Source organism: Corvus hawaiiensis, chromosome Z (genome assembly GCF_020740725.1).
Source record: "Corvus hawaiiensis isolate bCorHaw1 chromosome Z, bCorHaw1.pri.cur, whole genome shotgun sequence".
Classification (NCBI taxonomy): domain Eukaryota; kingdom Metazoa; phylum Chordata; class Aves; order Passeriformes; family Corvidae; genus Corvus; species Corvus hawaiiensis.
Window position 1 is genome coordinate 66,226,157 of NC_063255.1, and position 20,119 is coordinate 66,246,275.

At 35.8% G+C, this 20,119-nt stretch overlaps 1 protein-coding gene across 4 annotated transcripts in view; it reads left to right on the forward strand.

Annotated features, from left to right (window-relative positions):
• The window catches only part of RFX3 (regulatory factor X3), a 114,619-nt gene that overhangs the window by 51,599 nt on the left and 42,901 nt on the right, over positions 1-20,119 (forward strand). For all 4 annotated transcript variants that reach the window (XM_048291153.1, XM_048291152.1, XM_048291151.1 and 1 more), the window contains exons 2-3: positions 4,764-4,888; positions 12,987-13,084. In XM_048291153.1, coding sequence (XP_048147110.1) covers positions 4,772-4,888; positions 12,987-13,084 — 215 coding nt within the window. In that variant the 5' untranslated portion in view covers positions 4,764-4,771. The remainder of the gene's footprint in view (positions 1-4,763; positions 4,889-12,986; positions 13,085-20,119) is intronic.

Consider the following 20,119-nt stretch of genomic DNA (forward strand, 5'->3'; position numbering starts at 1 on the left):
TGGTGGGTAGGGCTCCTGTGTAATACTGACTAATTTTCCTGCAAGAGTGAATACAATTTTGATGATTTTGAAGGTAAAATTAGGTAGATCAAAGTGAGAGAGTCATGAAGTAGTCATTCAGTCTAAGCAGCCATGTGCTGTGGTCTGCTGGTAATACGGAATTTCATTATGACTGTTGTTGACTAGTACTGTTCCTAGGTACTTAGTAAACTGATTGTCAAGACAATGCTTTTTATGTTATGAACTTTTTTGAAGGAATTGCCAGGAGTTTCTACTTGAACAGGTCCCTTCCAGTGTGTATCTCTATATTTCACCCTTCTGTTTGTTACTCTTTTACAGGGTTTTATTACTGGAAAGTATATACCTAAATCCCGAGAGACTGCTTCTATCTGTGCCACTCAGTTAACTATTACTCCTCCATAAATCTGTGAAAAGCTGAAAAAAAGAGTAAAGACATTTGTACTACTAACTGCAATATTTAGCATCTAGTACTAATATCAGGCAGAGTTCAGCTGCCTACTTTGGTATTGCAAAAAACCTTGGGAGATGACAAACAATCAAGCAGTGTTTAGTAAGAAACTGGGGTTCTAACATGAAAATACGTTAGTATCTAGAAACTATTTGTAATATTCTGTTCTTCCTCTGTGAATAGCTTGTGTAATCTGTTTTCTGCTTTGTAGCTAACACCGCACAATTATGAAGGCAATTATTCGTAAAATTTTTGTTTATACAAAAATTGAAAAGGAATGCTTATGTGAAACTAGTGTATTACTGAAAATTATTTCCATTTATACTCTTGTTCAGGAACCAAGGATTCTGTATTAATTGTTGAAACTTAATGTTCTGAGAAGTTTTCCTTTATTGTGAAACACATTATGTTGCTGCAAATTCTTAATTAGTATATTGGCTATTCATCATTATAAATAGATAAGATCTTAAGATTAGCCTTTTATTCTGACTATTAAAAGCCTGCCATTACTGCATGTGATTACGAGATCTAGTTCAGTTTACCTTCTGTGATGTTTTGTTTAGGCTTCTGGAGGAGAAAAAAGAAATTTCCTGCTGCACTTGAAAGTAAATTACAGGCTTTCATTTTCTGCATTGAATTAAAGCCTGCTACATTATTTGATCTAGACAATAAGGCATATGTAGCTGAACAAAACTTTGCAAACTCTGGTTGCTTAAAAAAGTAAATTAGTTCAGTGTGAAGTAGTCCAGGAACAAAATAAACAGTAATCTGACACATTTTAACAATCTCATTTGATAAGTAATAGAGCAAGTTAGACTCTTAAATCATTCTGTCTTCATATTTCAAGTCTAGAAAACAGAAGGATTCCAACTGAGAATTCGGTTATATTAAAAAAAAATCTTTAGGAATTTAACAGACAACATTAAACTCCACAGAATATATAGGAGAGGAGTAATTTTCAGCATAGCAGCTTTGCCTAAATTCTGCCCATTACACTGAGGAAATACTAACCTTGTTCCGTTCAGCAGCTGGGTCCCGACAGTATCTTTTCCCACTTGGAGGGGTTAATTAGTCTTCTTTCAGAATGTGGCCTGTTTAGCTTGTTACAGTCACATCGTCCAACAAGCGCTGGCTATACAAAGCAATACCATTAGCAGACGGGTGTGTCCAACTGCTTAATTAGGCAGAATAAAAAGGGCCTTGTCAAACATTGATCTGTTGCTTGTCATACACCTGACGGTCCAATTAGGCAAGGATGACGTCTTTTCTGGTGTAATATTCACTTCCTTTACTTACATAGACTGTCAGTGAAAAAATGGGAGAGTCTTCATTTAGATTATTTTTGTGGCTTTAATCCCAGACAGCAGCCGAGCCCCCATAGCCACTCACTCACTCTCCCACCAGCGAGACTGAGGAGAGAGTCAGAAGGATAAAAAGCTGGAGAGCTCAGGGGTTGAGATAAAAAAAAGTTTAATAGGGAAAGCAAAAGCCACACGCACAAGCAAGGGAAAAAACATGGAATTAATTCAGTGCTTCCCGTGAGCCGGCAGGTGTTCGGCCATCTCCAGGAGAGCAGGGCCCCATCACACGTAACAGTGACTTGGGAAGACAAACAACATCCCTCCAAATGTCCCCCCCCCTTTCTCCTTCTTCTTCCCACTTTATACACTGAGCATGGTGCCACAGGGTCTGGAATATCCCTTTGGCCAGTTGGGGTCACCTGTCCTGGCTCTGTCTCCTCCCAAGCTCCTAAGCACCCCCAGTCCCCTCCCCAGTGGCAGTACCAAAAGCAGAAACAGCCTCGGCTCTGTGCAAGCCCTGCTCAGCAACAGCAAAAACATCTCTGTATTATCAACCCTGAGTTCAGCACAAATCCAAAACACAGCCCAATGCCAGCCACTGTAATGAAGGTTAATTCTACCCCAGCCAAAACCAGTACTATTATAAAATTGTGTTCTCCGTATTGATGCAGTGTAAAAGAATAACACTGACTGCATCACGGATGTGATGCTAGAAAAACTTCCAGTAAATAGGAATATACTTAAGGTTAACCATCAAACCATATTGTATGGTACCTAGGCAGAAAAATCTGTACAGTGTACTGAACTATAATAAAACTTTGCATTTAGGATGGAGACCTAAACCAGAACAATGGAAGCAGTCCTGGTTGAATGCCAGGTGCTCACCAAAAGCACTATCACTCCAGTCCTCAGCTGGACAAGGGAGAGAAAATACAACTAAAAGCTCAGATAACAACAGGGAAAGATCACTCACCAATTACCACAACAGGCAAAACAGACGCGACTTGAGGAAAATTATTTTAATTTATTGCCAATCAGATCAGGGTAGGATAGTAAGAAATAAGCCTAAATCTTCGAAACACTTTCCCCTCACCCTCCACTTCCTCCCAGGCTTAACTTTATTCCTGATTCTCTACCTCCTCCCTTCCAGCTGCAGAGGGGAATTATTTTCTTTTGTATCCTGATTTTTGTCAGGTGTGCTGGATCCTGAAGTGCATCCACTGCTTAAAAGTAGAGGGTTCAGTTAACATGAAACTCTTGAGAGTCTGTTGATTAATCAGACTTTATCAGAATTTAAATTTCAAGGATTTATCAGTCTTTCTGAATATTTCGGAAGAAGCATTTAAATCAATCAGGTGTGCCATAGGCATGGTTTCCTGGAGTTTAAACCAAGAATGGTCCCAACTGGTGAGGTCCTGGCCCTATTGCCTGACCTCATACCATATTTATATACCTGTTTTCTGCTCTGCAGTGGCTACGTTTGAATTCAAAGTGAATTAGAGATAGTTGGAGGGAGGAACTGCAGAAACCCAGCCTTAAATCAGCTTAAACTGCTGTGGAACCCAGCCTTGAAAGGAAAGTTTGCTGTTGACAGCTGGTTCTGTTGTCAAACAAGGAGAACACTGAAATTTTTTTGGTACAGTAATTAATTTCTCCTGCTATCTAGTGGCATGTCCCTGAATTTTTTATTATGGTTTTGTTTCAAAAAATATTGTAGGATTTTTAGGGGAGCTTGTTATTTGGTGGTGGTGGTGGTGGTAGGCATTAAAGTCCAGTTTCTTCACTGTCAGCCATCTGGGTCTCATGAGTTAAATTGAAAAAAAATCACTTGCATAGGTCATTCAAAGTACCTATTAGATTTTTTTTCATATAAATCTCTCTTATTGTGCATGATAAAGCTACTCATTTTTAGTGACTGTGGTTCTCAGATTGCCAAAGTATTCTGTAGCTAATACAGATTAATAGTGACTAAAGGCAGTGAAATTTCTCACAGAACATTTGGTTTACAGACTAGTAATTTGCGTTTGTTCACTGTAGTTCTTCACAGAAACATACAGCCTTCTGTTTTGAAGATGAAAAAGAACCTGCCTCTTCTGTTTATTATTTTCACTGGTTAATCATCCACTGCTTAAAAGAAATTTAAGGGGGGAATAAAAGGCTGATTCACAATTTTGAATTCATTTTGGTTTGTCACCAGTCAATTGTATTGTCATTTTGGCTGTGCAAAATTGAGGACTCTGCAACTCAGAATATGTGTTTCCTATGAAGGGATGTCACTCTTGGTTGTCTTTCTGATAAGTTTTCTTAATGTCAGGCATTTTCCTTGATTCTTGAACCATTTCTTTATTCTACCCAAATTTTGTCATTCCATTTGAATGTCAGGGCCATGATCATAGGTACTTTTCTACCGTTTATGTATTTCTATGTGGTTTTAGTGTCAAAAAGTTTCTTATTAGATTTTAAATACAGTGATTGCTTTAATGCTTTCTACTAAAGAATGTTATTTGAGTTGTTTTTTCACTATGACTCATTAGATGCTTTTCAGAGTTTGCTTTCCAGAGTAGAGCCCTTCATTCTGTGGCCTGCTTCAAGTTCAGCTTTGAATTTTATTGTATAGAGACTTTAGTGTAATTCAGTAAGCCAGAAAAAAAAATGGTTTTGAACGCTGAGCAGTTATTTATGAGCTGAGAGAAGATCTGCTGCTGATTTTTCTGAATTATTCCTAAAGTGACAAAGCTCAGATAAGTGACGTTTCTTCATATGTAAACAAAAGATATTTCAAATATAAGTAAGATAAAAGTAATATAAAACCCTGTTTATACAAACTCGTGTGCTAGTAGGGGGAAAAAAATCTTTGGGCTCATAACAAGGTTGGTATTAGCTAATTTTAAAATATTAACAGAGATAAAGGACAAAATAGTATGCTAATGTAAGTGACAAAATAAAAACATTTATGCACTAACCTTTTGATTTTATGTCTTAATTTTACTCAGAGATCACCATGCAGACATCAGAGACTGGGGCAGATACAGGTTCGACTGTGACTTTACAGACATCTGTGGCTGGCCAGGCAGCAGTGCCCACACAGGTAGTACAGCAAGTACCAGTTCAGCAACAGGTACGTGGCTGTTAATTTTGAGATTTAAAAAAATTCCAAATAATAGTTCTTTGCAATATAATGAGGAACTTGGTTTTGTGCAAGACTGCTAAAGGAACTTTTGCTCTACTTTTAGCAATTTTAGTTTGCTGAAATTAAAATAACCAGAGAAAAGCAAGCTATTTTCAGGATCTGTTCCTTAACTAGAACATCTGACAAGCTCTGGTAGTACTCATACATGATTCTAACTGTTATTTATTATATAATTCATGCAGTAGCTCACAGAAGTTTGCTTTATGTTACTATTTACATTTTTTCCTTTAAAAAATGCATATGTTTCTGAAGTTATTGACTACATAATTTCTTCATCCATTTGGATGTCCAAGTAAGTGCAATACAAATGTAAATATGAAAAGCACTGTCCTTTGCACCTCTAGGCTTGACTCCCCGCAGAGTGTCACTTGCTGCACAATGTCATGAAGATTTTTATGGTATGACAATCAATAATTCATAATGTACATTTGCCAGGGAAGGAAGAAGACTTGTGTAGCAGTCAGCACAGTGCACTCTTCTGTTACATGAGGTGGTTAGTCCTGTGCAGCACCCATGGGCTTTAGAGGAAATGGTGGCAGAAGAAAATGGGGTGCTAAAAAGGAAAAGTGTGGAGGTAGAAAATGGGGACTCAATGTGAAAGTCATGATGGCTGTCCAGGATTTTTCCAGAAAACACGGAAATTAGCTGTCCATGTGATGGGTATTCTGGATGACATCTGATGTTGTTTTTCATCAAAACTGACTTCACATTTTCCTAATCAGTAATATGAGAACTAGACATATTTTATTAAATAGTGCCATTTGTTTCTGTGCTGGTGGAGCACTTTTCTCTAAATTAAACTCTTCAGCATTTGTTGAGTTCTTAAATTCCAGTGCATTTTTATATGTGTCTCACAGTCTCATACATTTCACTAATATTTTTTTCTTGCTGTGTAGACTCAGTTTGTAATGCCTCGTAGTTCTATTGCTCTATAGTATGATGCTTGAACTTAGCTAACCTTTCTAGGAGATTTTGTCTATAACTTTTGTAAAGTTTGTGAGTAAAAGACTTTTTTTCTTTGTGAAATACAATCTGGATAATTTGTTTGATTTTTATCTTCTTTCATGACAGATGTTTAATAGACGTAGTTTATATGACTTGTTCTTTGCTATTCCTGTATTTCACTTTTTCAGATACAAGATGGCAGTTTGTTAGGGCTACATGGTTGCTTGTTTTCAGCATATCAGATATACATCCAATGGGCTAATATTGCATACTGAATTTGTGAAGTACTGGTCAGTGTGAGGGACTGAAAACTGGAAACCAATTAGTGCCATATAGGACACTTTATAGCAGTTCTAGTAATTGTATTAATTGAACTGTAAGGTTAGGTTCTATGCATTTGTGTTCTATTCTTAGAGCAAAATGAAGAATGACCAGGACTTTGGCATTTGTAAACTTTGTTTGTGCAAAGTTTCTACCTTTTTGAAAACTTCTAGGATAGAATAGGCTCCTTGTTCGTTGACTGGAGCTGCCCACTGTGAAGGGGCCTCAGGCCCAGCAGTTGAAATCTCTGCATTGGGAGTGTCACTGACAGAGAGTCTCATGAATGGTCAGACTGGGAAGTTTCCTTAACATATTTTCCCACATAAATAATGCATTAATCTTTGTCACCAACTGTCTATATCTTTTCTGAATTTATGGTAGTTGTCCTTTAATAATGTTACACTTGTGTCAAAACATAGAAGCCAAGGACCAGATTGGTTTTTTTCTTTGATTATACCTTATTGAGAACAGCAAACAGTACTTTTTGTTGCCCTGAGTGTGTAAAACTGTTCCTGAACACCTTTACATATGTTCCTTTAGTACTGCTACTTCTGAGTATCACCTTGCATTGAATACACCATCATTATATTGGATTATTTTTCCCTGTGTACATACTAAATTATACTTTTCTGGCTGACTCTTAACACCGACTGTATAATTGGCATAATGTTTGAGAAAGGAAATCGAAAGGATCAGAGATTGAAGATCCAATAAGAATATTGGGAAATCCAATGCAGACAGTACTGCAGTGATTGAAACACTATGGGAGATATGTGTAGAGAGATAATTAGATTATGGAAGTACTGAGGATGAAGGGAAGAGTGAAGATGTGAAAATGGTATGCCAGCAGGAAACGTGATGAAGAATGTAGGTGGGATAGGTAATTTCAATTGTAGGGTTTAAAAAAAAAAAAGGAATAGCAAATATAAAAACAATTGCTGTGTTGAGGAAATTGCAGGTGTGATGATGATCTGTGCTGAGGAATTATCTGTGTATAGATTGCATTGGACTAAAGTTAATACTGTCACTATGTGCATTTGGTAGGAATGGGCCAATTTGCCTAAAAAAAATTAGGAGAAAGAGCCATTATACTGGTTATTTTAGTAAAGACATTCTTTTGATGGCAGAGGGAGGCCTTACTATTTCTGCACATTCAAAGTTACCAATGTTGAAAGCTGGAGAGAAGGTTTTAGGCAATAGTATGGTTTCTTTTTTTCCCTATGGTTTATAAGGGACGTGCTTAATTTCAGCTGTATCCAGATTATGTGTGAATATTCAAAATTTTATTATATTATCTTGTGAATATACGTTGCTAAAAACAGTGGGACACTTCTGGGATTTTGTTAAATTCAAGGATACTGTAGCATGAGTATCCATGTACATAGAACAATTTGATGTAAGCTGAAACTTCCATATTATGATTTGCTGTAATTTATTAGTGCTTTCTAGTGAATAATGCAATTTTAGATGAATTTGTTTTTAGTGAATATTAAAGCAATGTATAGAATTTCATTTTTCTGGGGAGGTCTCTGTTTGCTGTGTTTCTGTTCCTGTATATACACCATATTTAAATGACATTTTGTGAATGCATTAATTTGGGATTGATTTCATGACATCATGTTTCTTTTATGAACACAAAACATACATTTTTTTCAAAATGAAATATTTTTGCCCTGAAGAAGAGCAAGCTGAATAAGTGGAAGGGTAGACTAAGAGCCTTCTCTCTTCAGCTGTGTTAGTACTCAGGCATCCTGTCTTTTGAACAAACAACAAAATACTAACTTTTAATATTTTCAGCTAAACAAATCCCTAATTTCCATATAGCTGTTATTGATATGGAATCTCTTAAAAGTCTGCTTTAATGCTCCAAGAATAGGAACAATACAGGTACCATTTATGAAAACCTGGATTTTTCCTCTTGTAAAAGTGGCACTAGTGGCAGCTGGTTTCATGCAACATATCAGAAGTCACTGTTGAGATGGGATAGAGGGCAATAATAAGCAAAAAGCAACAACAGTAAAACCAAAAATGTGGGAGTGTAATTAAATTCTGTTTAAATAGCCTGAAGAATTATCTTAGTCTTTTGTTTCCTTGAATACAGGGATTTTTCATTCATATATCAGTGCTTTTTCAAGAGGCAGTCTTCAGCACAGTGCAGTAAGCTTCTAAGGACTCAAAATTAAACTCACTTTGTAGTTTATGCCATGTAATATGGAAGAATTGGAGAAATAAAACTAAAAATAGGCTATTTTATAAAAATGTATTCATACGTCTGAAGTTGGGCAAAGCATTTCCTCATAGTCAGTGTACTCAGTGGCCGTTGCTTTCACAAAGCATTCTATCATTCATTAACTGGAGCTGCAGACTTCTGCTAATCAAAATTGCTCTTAATGCAAAATCATGTTTAGCATATGAAACACATAATCATGAGCTGACATTAACCATTATATAAATATGAATGTGCTTAGAATATTACAGCATGTGCTATTTATATGTTACTTGCCAAAAGTAATACATACTAATGAAGGAAAAAAATTATTTTTATCTCCAAGGAGAGAAAATGTTGTACATCCAAGCTGTTTGCAAAGACACAGTGGATAATTATATGTTCTTTTTAAAATGGAATTTAAAAATCCTTATATATATATATCTTGCTCTGTTGTTCTAGTCTTTGCTTAGTAGTACTTTGAACAGAAGCACTTTTTATTGGAAATCAAAGTTCACTTTTTATACTTTGTTTTGTGCTTCAGTGTAATTTCAGCATTTCAGTATGCTTTTATGCACTTTATTTTTGTTGACAAAGTTTCATAGATAAAATATAGCTTAGTCCCTCATTTGTTCCTCTGAGGTAGTATGATTAAGAATATAATTTATTTTTGCTTTTTTCTTCTTCTTCAGCTCGTAAATTTTCCCCTTGTTGTCCTGCAACATTTCAGCTGCTTGATTCTAATCCTATTCCAGCTTTTTATTTCAGGTTAGAGTCATGGAAGCAAGAGAGTTGAAAGATCTACTGTCTGACCTTATTTAAGTCAAAAATTCCTATAAGAGTTTGTTAATTTTCTGTTTTCCAGCCAGACAATAATGAAAATTACCATGGCTAGTTCACCAGTCCACCCTACAACATACAAATTTTGAACTTGCGTACTTTGAACTTGCTCTTTACTAAATATTTTATTGTGTTTTCTATTTTCAGCCCACTTCAATTAATTAATGAAGTATTTTTTAATACAGGAAGGCCATTTGGGTTTAGGTCTCTGGAAAACACTGGGAGAGTAGTCAACAATTTCTGCTCTGCCTCAAAAACTACATGACTTAGCTGATATCACTCCTTAAACAGCATAATAAATGGTGAAAGGATAATGACAAATGAAACGGAAGTGAAGAGAAAGAATTTTTTCATATTTTCCACAGATTTTCCTGGTGTTCTGTTTCCTCATAACCAGCTTCTCTCAAATAATTTTGTGGTCATAGAGAGTAAATATACACATTTCATTTCTTTCTGTTGAAGATTAAAAAGAAATTTCAGAGGCACTAGATTTAATTCTCATGAAAATATTTAAAAGGAAGTAAAATAGGAAATAAAAGTAGTGGAAATATCATATAACAAAGATTTTCAGCATGGCAGTATTTTCAAATAGAAGGCTATCCCAAAGGCTCCTTATTTATTTTATTTATCATAGCTTGACAGGAAAAATATTTGCCTCTTACCTTCTCCACCCTAAAGTTGTTAGTACATTGCAATACCATGTGGTGACTACAGCTTCCTTTGGCAGGATATTGAATTTAACTGTAGCAGTACTGAGTTTCAGAGAAGCTGAAGCAAAGTAAGTTTTTTTGTAAACTTTTTTCATTACTGTATTGGAAAGAAATTAAACTAATTCAGTGGCCCTCTTTTATTGAACTTCAGTGTTAAAGGAAGAACATTTTGATTTTCAAAACTAGATAAAATGTTTTAATAGCAGTGTAGCATATCCATTCTTAAATGTTGGTTTTAAAAAGTTACTTTCTATGCATAAACAGTCTTGAAGTTTCTAGTAGTACTACATATTAGGCTAGTAAAGAACTTTCATAAAAACTGCTGGAAAATTGAAATTAAGCGATGAAAATTTTAATTTTAAGAGATCTTAGTATTTTGTTTCATGGTAAATTAATTTTTCGTTGTTCTCACTCCAAATTAGAAGATAAGCACATATTGAAATTTTACAGTTTCCTGTCCAATAGACAGCAAACGTTGATGCACTGTACACACCTTGTCCCTGCAGTATCATTTCAGTTCTGCGGGAAAGGTCTTGCACTGTGCAGAATCTGATGTTTTTGAGAAGGGCAGCAGCTTGTATTCAAGAATAATGGGAGAATGTAATGCCTTGTATAGAACGGGAATGTGACCTCTCTGTTTTAATGCTGTGTTTGTACACAATACAGAGTTCCATTTTATCAGTATATGCAGGTTACAGGGAGAAAATCACATCTCCTTTATTAATAGAAAAATAGTGTGGGTTATTTTTAATAGGAACTAAGCCATATTCAATGTGTGTGAATAGGGAACAAAGTGCATTTTGGGAGTAATTGGATGAGAACATGGAATTCATACTGACAACAGCATCATTTCCACAGTGTTTCCCCAGCTGTGCTACTGAGAGAAAATGGGGCATATCCATTACATGTCAGGTGACAAGCTACTGGTTTTAAGAACAAAGCCTGTTTTCAAGATGTTTTCTCGCAGTAGAGGTCAAGTAGATCAGTTTGGTGTTCTGTAATAGACTGATCAACAATGACTCCCCTTCTCCCATTGATTGAAGATTGTAGAATTGACTCACCCAAAAGGAAGAAATACGCCTAGAGTTAAACTTAAAAAATATCACAGTAAGTTGCATATATGTTTCACAATAAAGCACATACATATTTTGGCCAATTACTGCATGAATGGGTCATTTGTCAGAGTTTGGCAGATCTGAATATTGAGAGGTACAAATTACTGACAAGCTTACAGGTCTTTCTTTCTTACAGTGGATTTGGATCCAAGCCCATTCCATGAAACTTTAATTAATTTAAGTTATGAAGTCAAAAGTGATGGAAATAGAAATAGTTTAATTTTGGAGATGTTTGCACAATACAGCTATTTATGTTTTTTAATTCAAAGAATTTTCTAAGGTATTAGTAATGTGCATAATTTTGATCAGAGTTTTTTGTGTTGACTTTGAGAACTGAATCTTTCTGTAAAATAACTAATTATTGCTGGGAGATGAAATGTACACAGTTGCACCTTACCTTAATAATTAAGCAAACATCTTCAAAGTATACTTTTTGAAGTGAGAAATTGTATTTTAGGTGTATTTCTCAATTCATGTAATGATTCATGTGGGAAGTCAGAATAATTTGGATTGTAATAGATATTTTAGTCATCATGTTCTGTCTCGTTGCTGTTAATGGACAGAAGCATCTGATTTTTCATCATGGTAGTATAGCTGCATTCTAAACTTTGGCTGTTTTGTCTCTTTTTCAGACTTTAGGTTTTAATGTCAACCTAAGGGAAGGTTTCTGTGAAAATCTAGGTTATTTGTTTCACAGTCAGAGTCAATATTATGAAAAAGTAGGAAACGTGCTTATTTGCAGAACTTCTTAAAACACAACACAGGTGAAAGTATTAGATTAGGATATTTTTAAAGAGCTCTTGAAGGGGGTTCATCAAGTGCATGAAACCCAGACTGATCTGGGATTATAGTGTTTTCAGTCCTTAGAACGAACTGGATTAGATTGGAGTAGCATTATAACAATAAATATGAGAAAAATTATTGTCACTTAATGTTATATCTATTTACTAAATAAGTGCATTGATACTTTCTTGATTCAATTCCTTGGGTAAAATTGCGTCAATCTGTGAAGTCTCTGTAAGTCCCTTTTGCATGTTTTAGGTTCTAGACTGCTCTTGGACCAAAATACGGCTTCTCTGAAAGATGGAAAGTGTAAAAGATGAAAGTCTTCATCTTTACTGTGGCAGAAGACAAAAAATTAAGACTGGAGAGAAAATTTGCATAACCTGAAACATTCCTACAATAGTGTATGAATCAAAGGAATTGATGAGTAACTGTCCTTAGCAATATATGTGAAGATAATTAATGCCTTACTGCCTCTTGTTGTTTTGATCATGGAAGTAAAACCGGGTTGTGGTGAAGTTTTTAATAGCTGATAATATTCTGGGAAAGCGGTTACTCAAACTATGGGGTTTGGCCCATAATTGTACACTGGGTCAAAGCACTACTGCAAAAAAAGATCTTGTATCAGTGTAATTTAACTCCAGTTAAACAAGAGCTAAAGCATGTTACTGTGAATGTTTATTTCTAAACTTACTGGAACATATCTGAGCTATGATTTTAAGGCTTGTACTATTTAGGACTTAAGTGGAATAAGAAAAAGCATAAATATAATCAAATGATACTTTCTTCTGTAGTAAATGTAATTCTGCAGCTTGGTGCAAAGCAAAGTTACACTTCATCTCATCCTTATGCTTTCCAGTTAGTTATGTCTTTGGCACTGAAGATATGTATGCTTCGTGAGCGTGCATCTTCAGTATTAGGGCTCTGTTTACCAAACTTACAGCACAAATATTGTGTCAGAACAGTAATTTTCTTTGCCAGTGCTGTGATATACCTTTAGTAATTTTGAGAACAGAGACACTCTGTGTTGTTTAGAAGCCACTGGGTGCACTGGAGCATTGGTACTTCTTTATGATATCCCAAACTTCTGGATTTCTTGTTTTCAGGTACAGCAAGTGCAGACTGTGCAACAGGTACAGCATGTCTACCCAGCCCAGGTTCAGTATGTGGAGGGAAGTGACACAGTCTACACTAATGGAGCTATGTAAGTTGGAAAATGATCTGAATTTTAATGTTCATTAAAATGAGAAGTTAAATGTATATTTTCAACTAGATTCTATCAACTACTTTATATTAAAAATTGGAAAGAAAAAATATTCGATTACAGTTCTTCTAGTGTCAGAATAGGTTTTTTGGATGAAATTGTGAATTCACACTGTTTTTATTAAGGCAGAACTTTTGTGTAAGTAGAATTCATGTGGTTGTTTTTGTTCCACCCTGTATGGCATAGTGTTGTTTGAAAAAGTATCTTCTAGTTCATGGGTAAGTTCTGTCTGAAAGACATACTGTAAAACTTCTGTCCTTAGGACAAAAGGCAGGGCCTTCTGTCTTCCTTGCTGCAATCCTAGTGGCAAATGATAGAAAAGTGCAGCAGCTGTAGTTATTCTCTAAAGAAAGTAGTAATGCAATTTCATGCCTGTATTTCATAAAATGAGATCAGTTTATTTTTCCAAAGGAATGAGGAAGGGCAGAGGAAGGAAATTAACAGTCTCTTTTTGCTGCTTCTTTAACACCTTTTTTGCACATGATTGTGCATTTCCTGCTTTCCTGAACATGCTTTTCCATCATCAAGTCTCTTTCTTCAATACACAAGCTAAGAAAGATTAAAGAAAAAATACAGATTTCATGTGGCTTCTGGACATAATCTAGTCAAATATCAGGCTTGGAGCACCACCAGCTTTGAAACTGGCTCAAACCTCAAAGTAGACTGTTGGTTGGAAAGGATCTTCTCAACATGTTTTTTTTCATTTACCATTTTTGCTTTGTAATTGGCTTTACAAAGAATTACAATTTAGAAAGCTTTTTGATTGTCTAAAGGTACTTATTTATTGATGGTAATCCAAAAGCAGTTCAAAAGAGTAATATTATTTGGATCAGAGACATATGATGCTAACACTTGACAGTGTTCTTTGGTCATTTCTACTAGCACATTTTGATTTATTAATTTTTCATGTACTGTCTTCTCTGCTTTTTTCCCCACTTGTAAATCCTAAACAATGTATTTTAAATATGCATTAGACTTCCCTATTATACTGATTTTGTCTGGGATAGGTTAATTTTCTTCCTAGTAGCTAGTACAGGGCTGTGTTTTGGACTTGTGCTACAAATGGCAGTGATACTATCTACTCTGAAGGAAAAGCCAGCCCACACATACAGCAGCATAACGTCATTGTGATCATGATAGTCTGCTGTTAACTTCCAAAAGAGGTCATTCTTGAATAAGCTATTTTTCAAGTTTCTCTTTTCTTTTATTACTTTTAACTTCTTACATGTGCTGTTGGGACTTTTGGCAGTGTATAAAAAGTGTAATACACTACTTATTACAGTCCTGGGGAAAAACAGAAGCAGATGTGACTGACTGCTTATAAACCTTCAGGTTTCCATTATTTTATTGTGTTTCTATATCTGAATCCCTCTGTCAGTTTCTGCAAAATCAGTAAATAGGATATAAAAGAAGAAAGCTCTTCTTAGCATGTGAGCCAAATCTAGATTGTTTTGTCCTCCTACAAAGAAGATTTTATCCATGTTGTTGTGACCAGCAATGTAGTAGATGGGCAATTTGTTGTTCAATACTTACAGGAAGATTAGCCTTTCTAAAGATAGTAATTTCATTGATGGAGAATGGACCGGTCTGTGTTTCTATTCAGACTTTTTGAAAACTATATATAGTGAAGCAGATTTCCCATATGCTTTTATACCCCAGATTTTGGGTAGTCTTTCTATGATTGTATGTTTGACGTATTTTATGATCATGATAAATCAAAATTTTAATTCTAACTCAGAATCAAATACAGGATTCTTCCATAATCTATCAAGCAACAGTACTGCTCTAGCAATAGCATAAGAAGTCTGCAACCCATAGTTAGGGTGAAGATATTAATTCATATGGGAATCTCTGGAATAAATTGTCACAGCATGCCTGATAAAAGACTCCCCCTTCCACTCTGCTCTCATGAGACCCCACCTGCAGTGCTGTGTCCAGTTGTGGGGTCCTCAGCAATTAGAAAGACATGGACCTCTTAGAGCAGGTCCAGAGGAGGGCTATGAAGATGACCAGAGGGCTGGAGCACCTCTCTTATGAGGTCAGGCTGAAAAGCCTTATTGTGACCTACCAGTAATTAAAAGCCTAAAAAAAGGTGGGAGAGGGCCTTCTTATGTAGGTAGTGGTAGGCTAAAGGGGGAATGGTTTTAAACTAAAGAGGAGAGCTTTAGATTAGATTAGATCAAATATATGAAGAAATTCTTGGCTCAGAGGGTGGTGAGGCACTGGCACAGGTCATCCAGAGAAGTTGTGGATGCCCCATCGCTGTCAGTGTTCACAACCAAGCTGGATGGAGCTTTGAGTAACCTGGACTAATAGAAGGTGTCCCTGCCCGTGGCGGGGGGAATTGAACTAGATGATCCTTAAGGTCTCTTCTGACCCAAGCCATTCTACAATTCTGCAAAAGAATTATCCTTTATTTTAAAACACAGCACTTGCAAACTAGCATTGATTTAAATCCATATACAATAGCAATGAAGGATGCAGTTACAATATATATCAAGAAAAACTTACCTGATTCTTTGCACTATAAAAGTAAGAAGTTTGTCAGATTTCACAGTCTTTGTCAGGTGTAACTGTTGTATTCTTGTAACACAATCCTTTCCATGCATTTTATGTCATGATTTGTCTATGCTTAGAAGTTATTTGGTTTTATTATAATTGGAGGCAATATAATAACACAAGGGGTGTAGCCCACAACTTGTCACACACGTTATGTATGATACGAGAATATTTGAACTATGTTATCTACATTTGTCTCTAGTTAACAACAGTTTTGCTTGTCAAGCATGTCGCTCTATCCTGAAACTAAAGTGCATTGTTGTTGCAGTAGCATGTACGGGCTTACCTGGCTGTTCAGAATCTATTAAGACTATTATTGCTGCACTTATGTTAAGAAGTCAATTGGATCCGCATACTAGACATGAACTTTCTTTGTACAAATTGTAACATATGAATCAAATGTAGCCATTTACCTGGTCGTTCTGATGGGGCAAAAAGGGCTTTAATTGCTGGGATTGTACAAGAATTGCTATTGCTGGTGGATCTAAACCACATTCTTCAGCAACTTTTTGTACAGCAATTTGTGGGGTTTATGTTGGCAAAACACACCATTTATGCAGACCCAAGAATTTACTTTTACCCTAATCAAAATCTTAACTGTTAAATAAAGTAATTATTACCAATATAGGTAAAGTTGTTATCTTCCTAGTAGTTACTAGTATCTATCCCTTTTTCTCTGGCATTATCCTTTTCCTTTTACTACCCTTATGCATACTAAGATGAATGGCTCCAGTCTGAGCTACAGAGAGTTACAGCAATTTACCACTAGCACAGGTGTTATGTGTGGACAATGTATGATGGGTGGTGAGGGCCAATCCACAGTGTGTCCACTTGCAGCTATTTTTAATGTGTTCTAGCACAGTCTCTACCTTATTTGTTCTTCATTGGTTTCCATTTCTATAGTATATCTGAATTTGTTTTATGTGATCTGTTTCTGCTAGAGTGGATACTTCTTGAATACTGTAATGCCAGCTTATGGTCCTCTTTGCTACAGTTTTAATCTAGGATCATGGATTGTTTATTCTCTACGGAATAGCTATTTGATATTATTGTCTGTTACACAGAACAATGCCTCAGCATTTTAATTATAGATTTCATACCACACAGTCATAGAAAGCTAAGCTAAAATGGAAGCAGAATAAGTAACATTTATCTAATTGTTCAGCAATCACTGCTAGAACAAACCCCTAGGCTAAGACAGAGAAGTCTAGACAAAGAGAGCCTGACAAGCCCAACTCCTGACGTCTTGCAGATTTAGTACGTACCCTTTGACATGTTCCTAACAGTGGCAATACCATATTTCTTGGACTTTAGGTCTGCTGTGCTTAATCAGAATTTCATAGATCTGTAATTAATGTTTCCTTACCTGTGTAATGTACAGATCCTGCAAATAAAATTTATAGAATTGCACCTTTGTTTTCATTTACTGTCTTTCCCAGTTTGCAGCGTTTTCTGTAGCTGTGCATAGTGTGTGCTTTTATTGCTTTGTTTCCATGTGGAAAATGGTCTTGGACTGAGTGTTAAAGATCTCAGTTCTTTCTTATGGCTAATAAATGCCTCTCTGTTATAATTTAATGGCTGTATCATGTTCTCTTGCAACAGTCTCAGGGTGTATGGCACTACCTTTTCTTCCCTTTGCTCAGGATACACGCAGAATCTGGCTGTGATAAGGCCTTCCCTCAGTATTAGACGAAGGTTTCTGTTCTCTGTAGTTTCTGTGAAGCTCACTATTAGCTTAAGGACCACAAGATTATCCTAAAAACTTAAAGGAGTTTGAGGATATGCTTCTGGCATGAAAGAATTTCTTGGTTTGGAGGTTTTCTAAAATGTTGCAATTCCATAGCATTATCATGAGCCTTAGCTGCTCTGCACACAAATAACTGTATCTTGAAATATTTATTTTCATCCAATGTTTATCATATTTGTATCCCACAAAATAATACCTTAGTTAATTAAGTATCATAAAAGCCTCACTTTCATTACAGAGATGACAGTGAAAAAAATACTTGCATGCCTACCTGCTAAGCTGTGTCAGTAATCCATACCAAAACCCACAGGAGTAATTCTGCATCTATTAGTTGCTGAGTAAGATAGTAGTTATTGGGTTACTTGTCTGTTTGAATTAGAATTACAGAAAAACAAATAAAGAATGGTTTTCTTGTTTGAATTACGAGGCTGTTTGTGTACGGCCACTGTGCAGGAACGCTGGTATTTCAAGCTAAACTGTAAAAGCTATGCATCTTCAAGTAAAAAATTAGATTTATATGCATTTTGGCCAACACCTGAATTTTCCAAGATGGAGCTTGTGATAAAAATTTTGTAGTTAATTACTTACTTTGCAAGATACAGAAATTATTGGAATATATTTTGAAGAAAATCTGGGACCATGATCAGCCAATGTAAATCACTGAAACATGATGGGATGGCTTTAACACTGATACATAGTAGTCAATGGATCAGGTATTTACATAGAATCTGATCACAGGTGCATCTGGGAATAAACTGTTTCCCAAATGTGCACGTGCACACTGAAAACACAGGGAGGACAAGAACAAGTTTACTCTTTCTGAGCCACTGCTTTTATTTGTCTCCTTTTTTCAGAATGTCAGTGTCTTTGAAGAGACAAAAATGTCTGTAAAAGCTGGGCTCAGTAACATTATATTAGAGTTTGTAATATAGGGCAAGACATCGCACTTAATCTGTGTGGTAATTCTGGGGCTTACTGAATGTAGAAATTAATTATTTTCTGTTTTCATGTGCAAAAAAATAGTGTTTTAAACTACTTTTTACCACAACTCTGTCACTTTTATTTCTAGCAATATAATATATTATATTTTGTAAATAATTATAAAATTTATGTAAGCAAGCAATGAGGCATAATAGGAAATGCCTTGAATTATTGTATCTTGTAATGCTAGTCTGACTCTTGCTGGTATCGTTAATTTCTAGTGTGGGATCTTAACATCAGATACCTGTTCTGGGCTTGCTTAATCTAAATTGTATTCACACTGTGCCTGACTTTGTGTCACTTGCTCTCAGGGTGAACATGATCTAGTTTGCACAGCCTTCTGGAAACTGGGATTCTGGAGCCTATCTACTTAGACTTTAAATTTACTTGTAACTGATAAACTTTCTAATGCCACATTCTAGTAAACACCAAACTTCACAGTGTTTCAGTAGTAGTAACTGTCAGGTTCTGTTGCCTTCCTTCTATCTCAAGCAAGAGCTAATCATCAATGTGTTTTCATAAAGAGCAAGAAAACTTTGAGATCAGTCCCTGTGCAATCTTTATATCCAGCTGTTAAAAGGAGAGAAGACCTAAAAATGTTTCTACAACCTTTACAGTGGAAAAGAGCTGACTATGATATATGTCAGGCTATTTGAGAAAGTATTACATATTTTTCTACAAGTGCTGTGGAGAAATAGATAATCACTTCCTTATTTGAAATTACTTTCCTCTTTGCTACAACTTTATTTTAAAGGGTCATGTTACCATGTGCAATGACCTTAAAACATTCAAGTCTGCTTTCTAAAAACATCATTTCTCAAAACTTCTTTCTATAACATCATCTTATCCAAGTGCATTTTTAATTTCCAGATGGAATAGTTTTGGTTAAATTAAACATCTCTTTGCTAAGTTGCAATTACTGTTGCATGTAATAATAATAGTTTCATCTCAATTTTAAGTACCTAGTTGATCTCTCTTGTGAAAGGTTTGCTAAATCATCTCCAATGATCAGGTCTAGAAAAACCTGCTGGTTGTTGGGCCAAATGGACGAGTGTGTTTATTTTGGAGTCTGATGCATTGATGTGTCTCATTGATACAGTGATACAGAGTACTATTATAAGCAGAAATAGGTGCTCTGTTACAATCAGTCCTTACTTAAAGCCTATGTGTGATATACAGGTCTACAGGTGATACGTATGATGTACAGATACACCTAAACAAGGTAAAAGCAAACAAATAATTCATCTCCTATTCCACACCAAGCCTGTGACTTAATTTTCTTCAGAATTTGGAGCATTCTCTTGGATTTGCATTGCTTCCAAAATTCAATTCCACTTTTGCAAGTGAGATTTGTTCTCCTTGCATCTTTTGTACAGTGCATTTCCTCTAGCCTTGTCTGCTTTTGCTGTCAACAATGATCTTATCCTTTCATTCCTTTCCTTACTGACAGCTGATACCAAGATTTTTCTTTCCTCTTTTGGGAGAAATTACAGTGTTCAGTGACTTGGTGATCATTTCCATGAGCTGTTTCCCCTGAGCCTACATCACAACATTTCCCTACATTTGTCCTCTGCTGCGTAACAGTGTTCACAGATGTAAGACAGAGGCAACATCCAGTCTGGTAGTGGTTATTGTGCTCATCACAAGATAAATCACCTCAAGGTGTACCAAGGGAGAGTTAGGTTAGA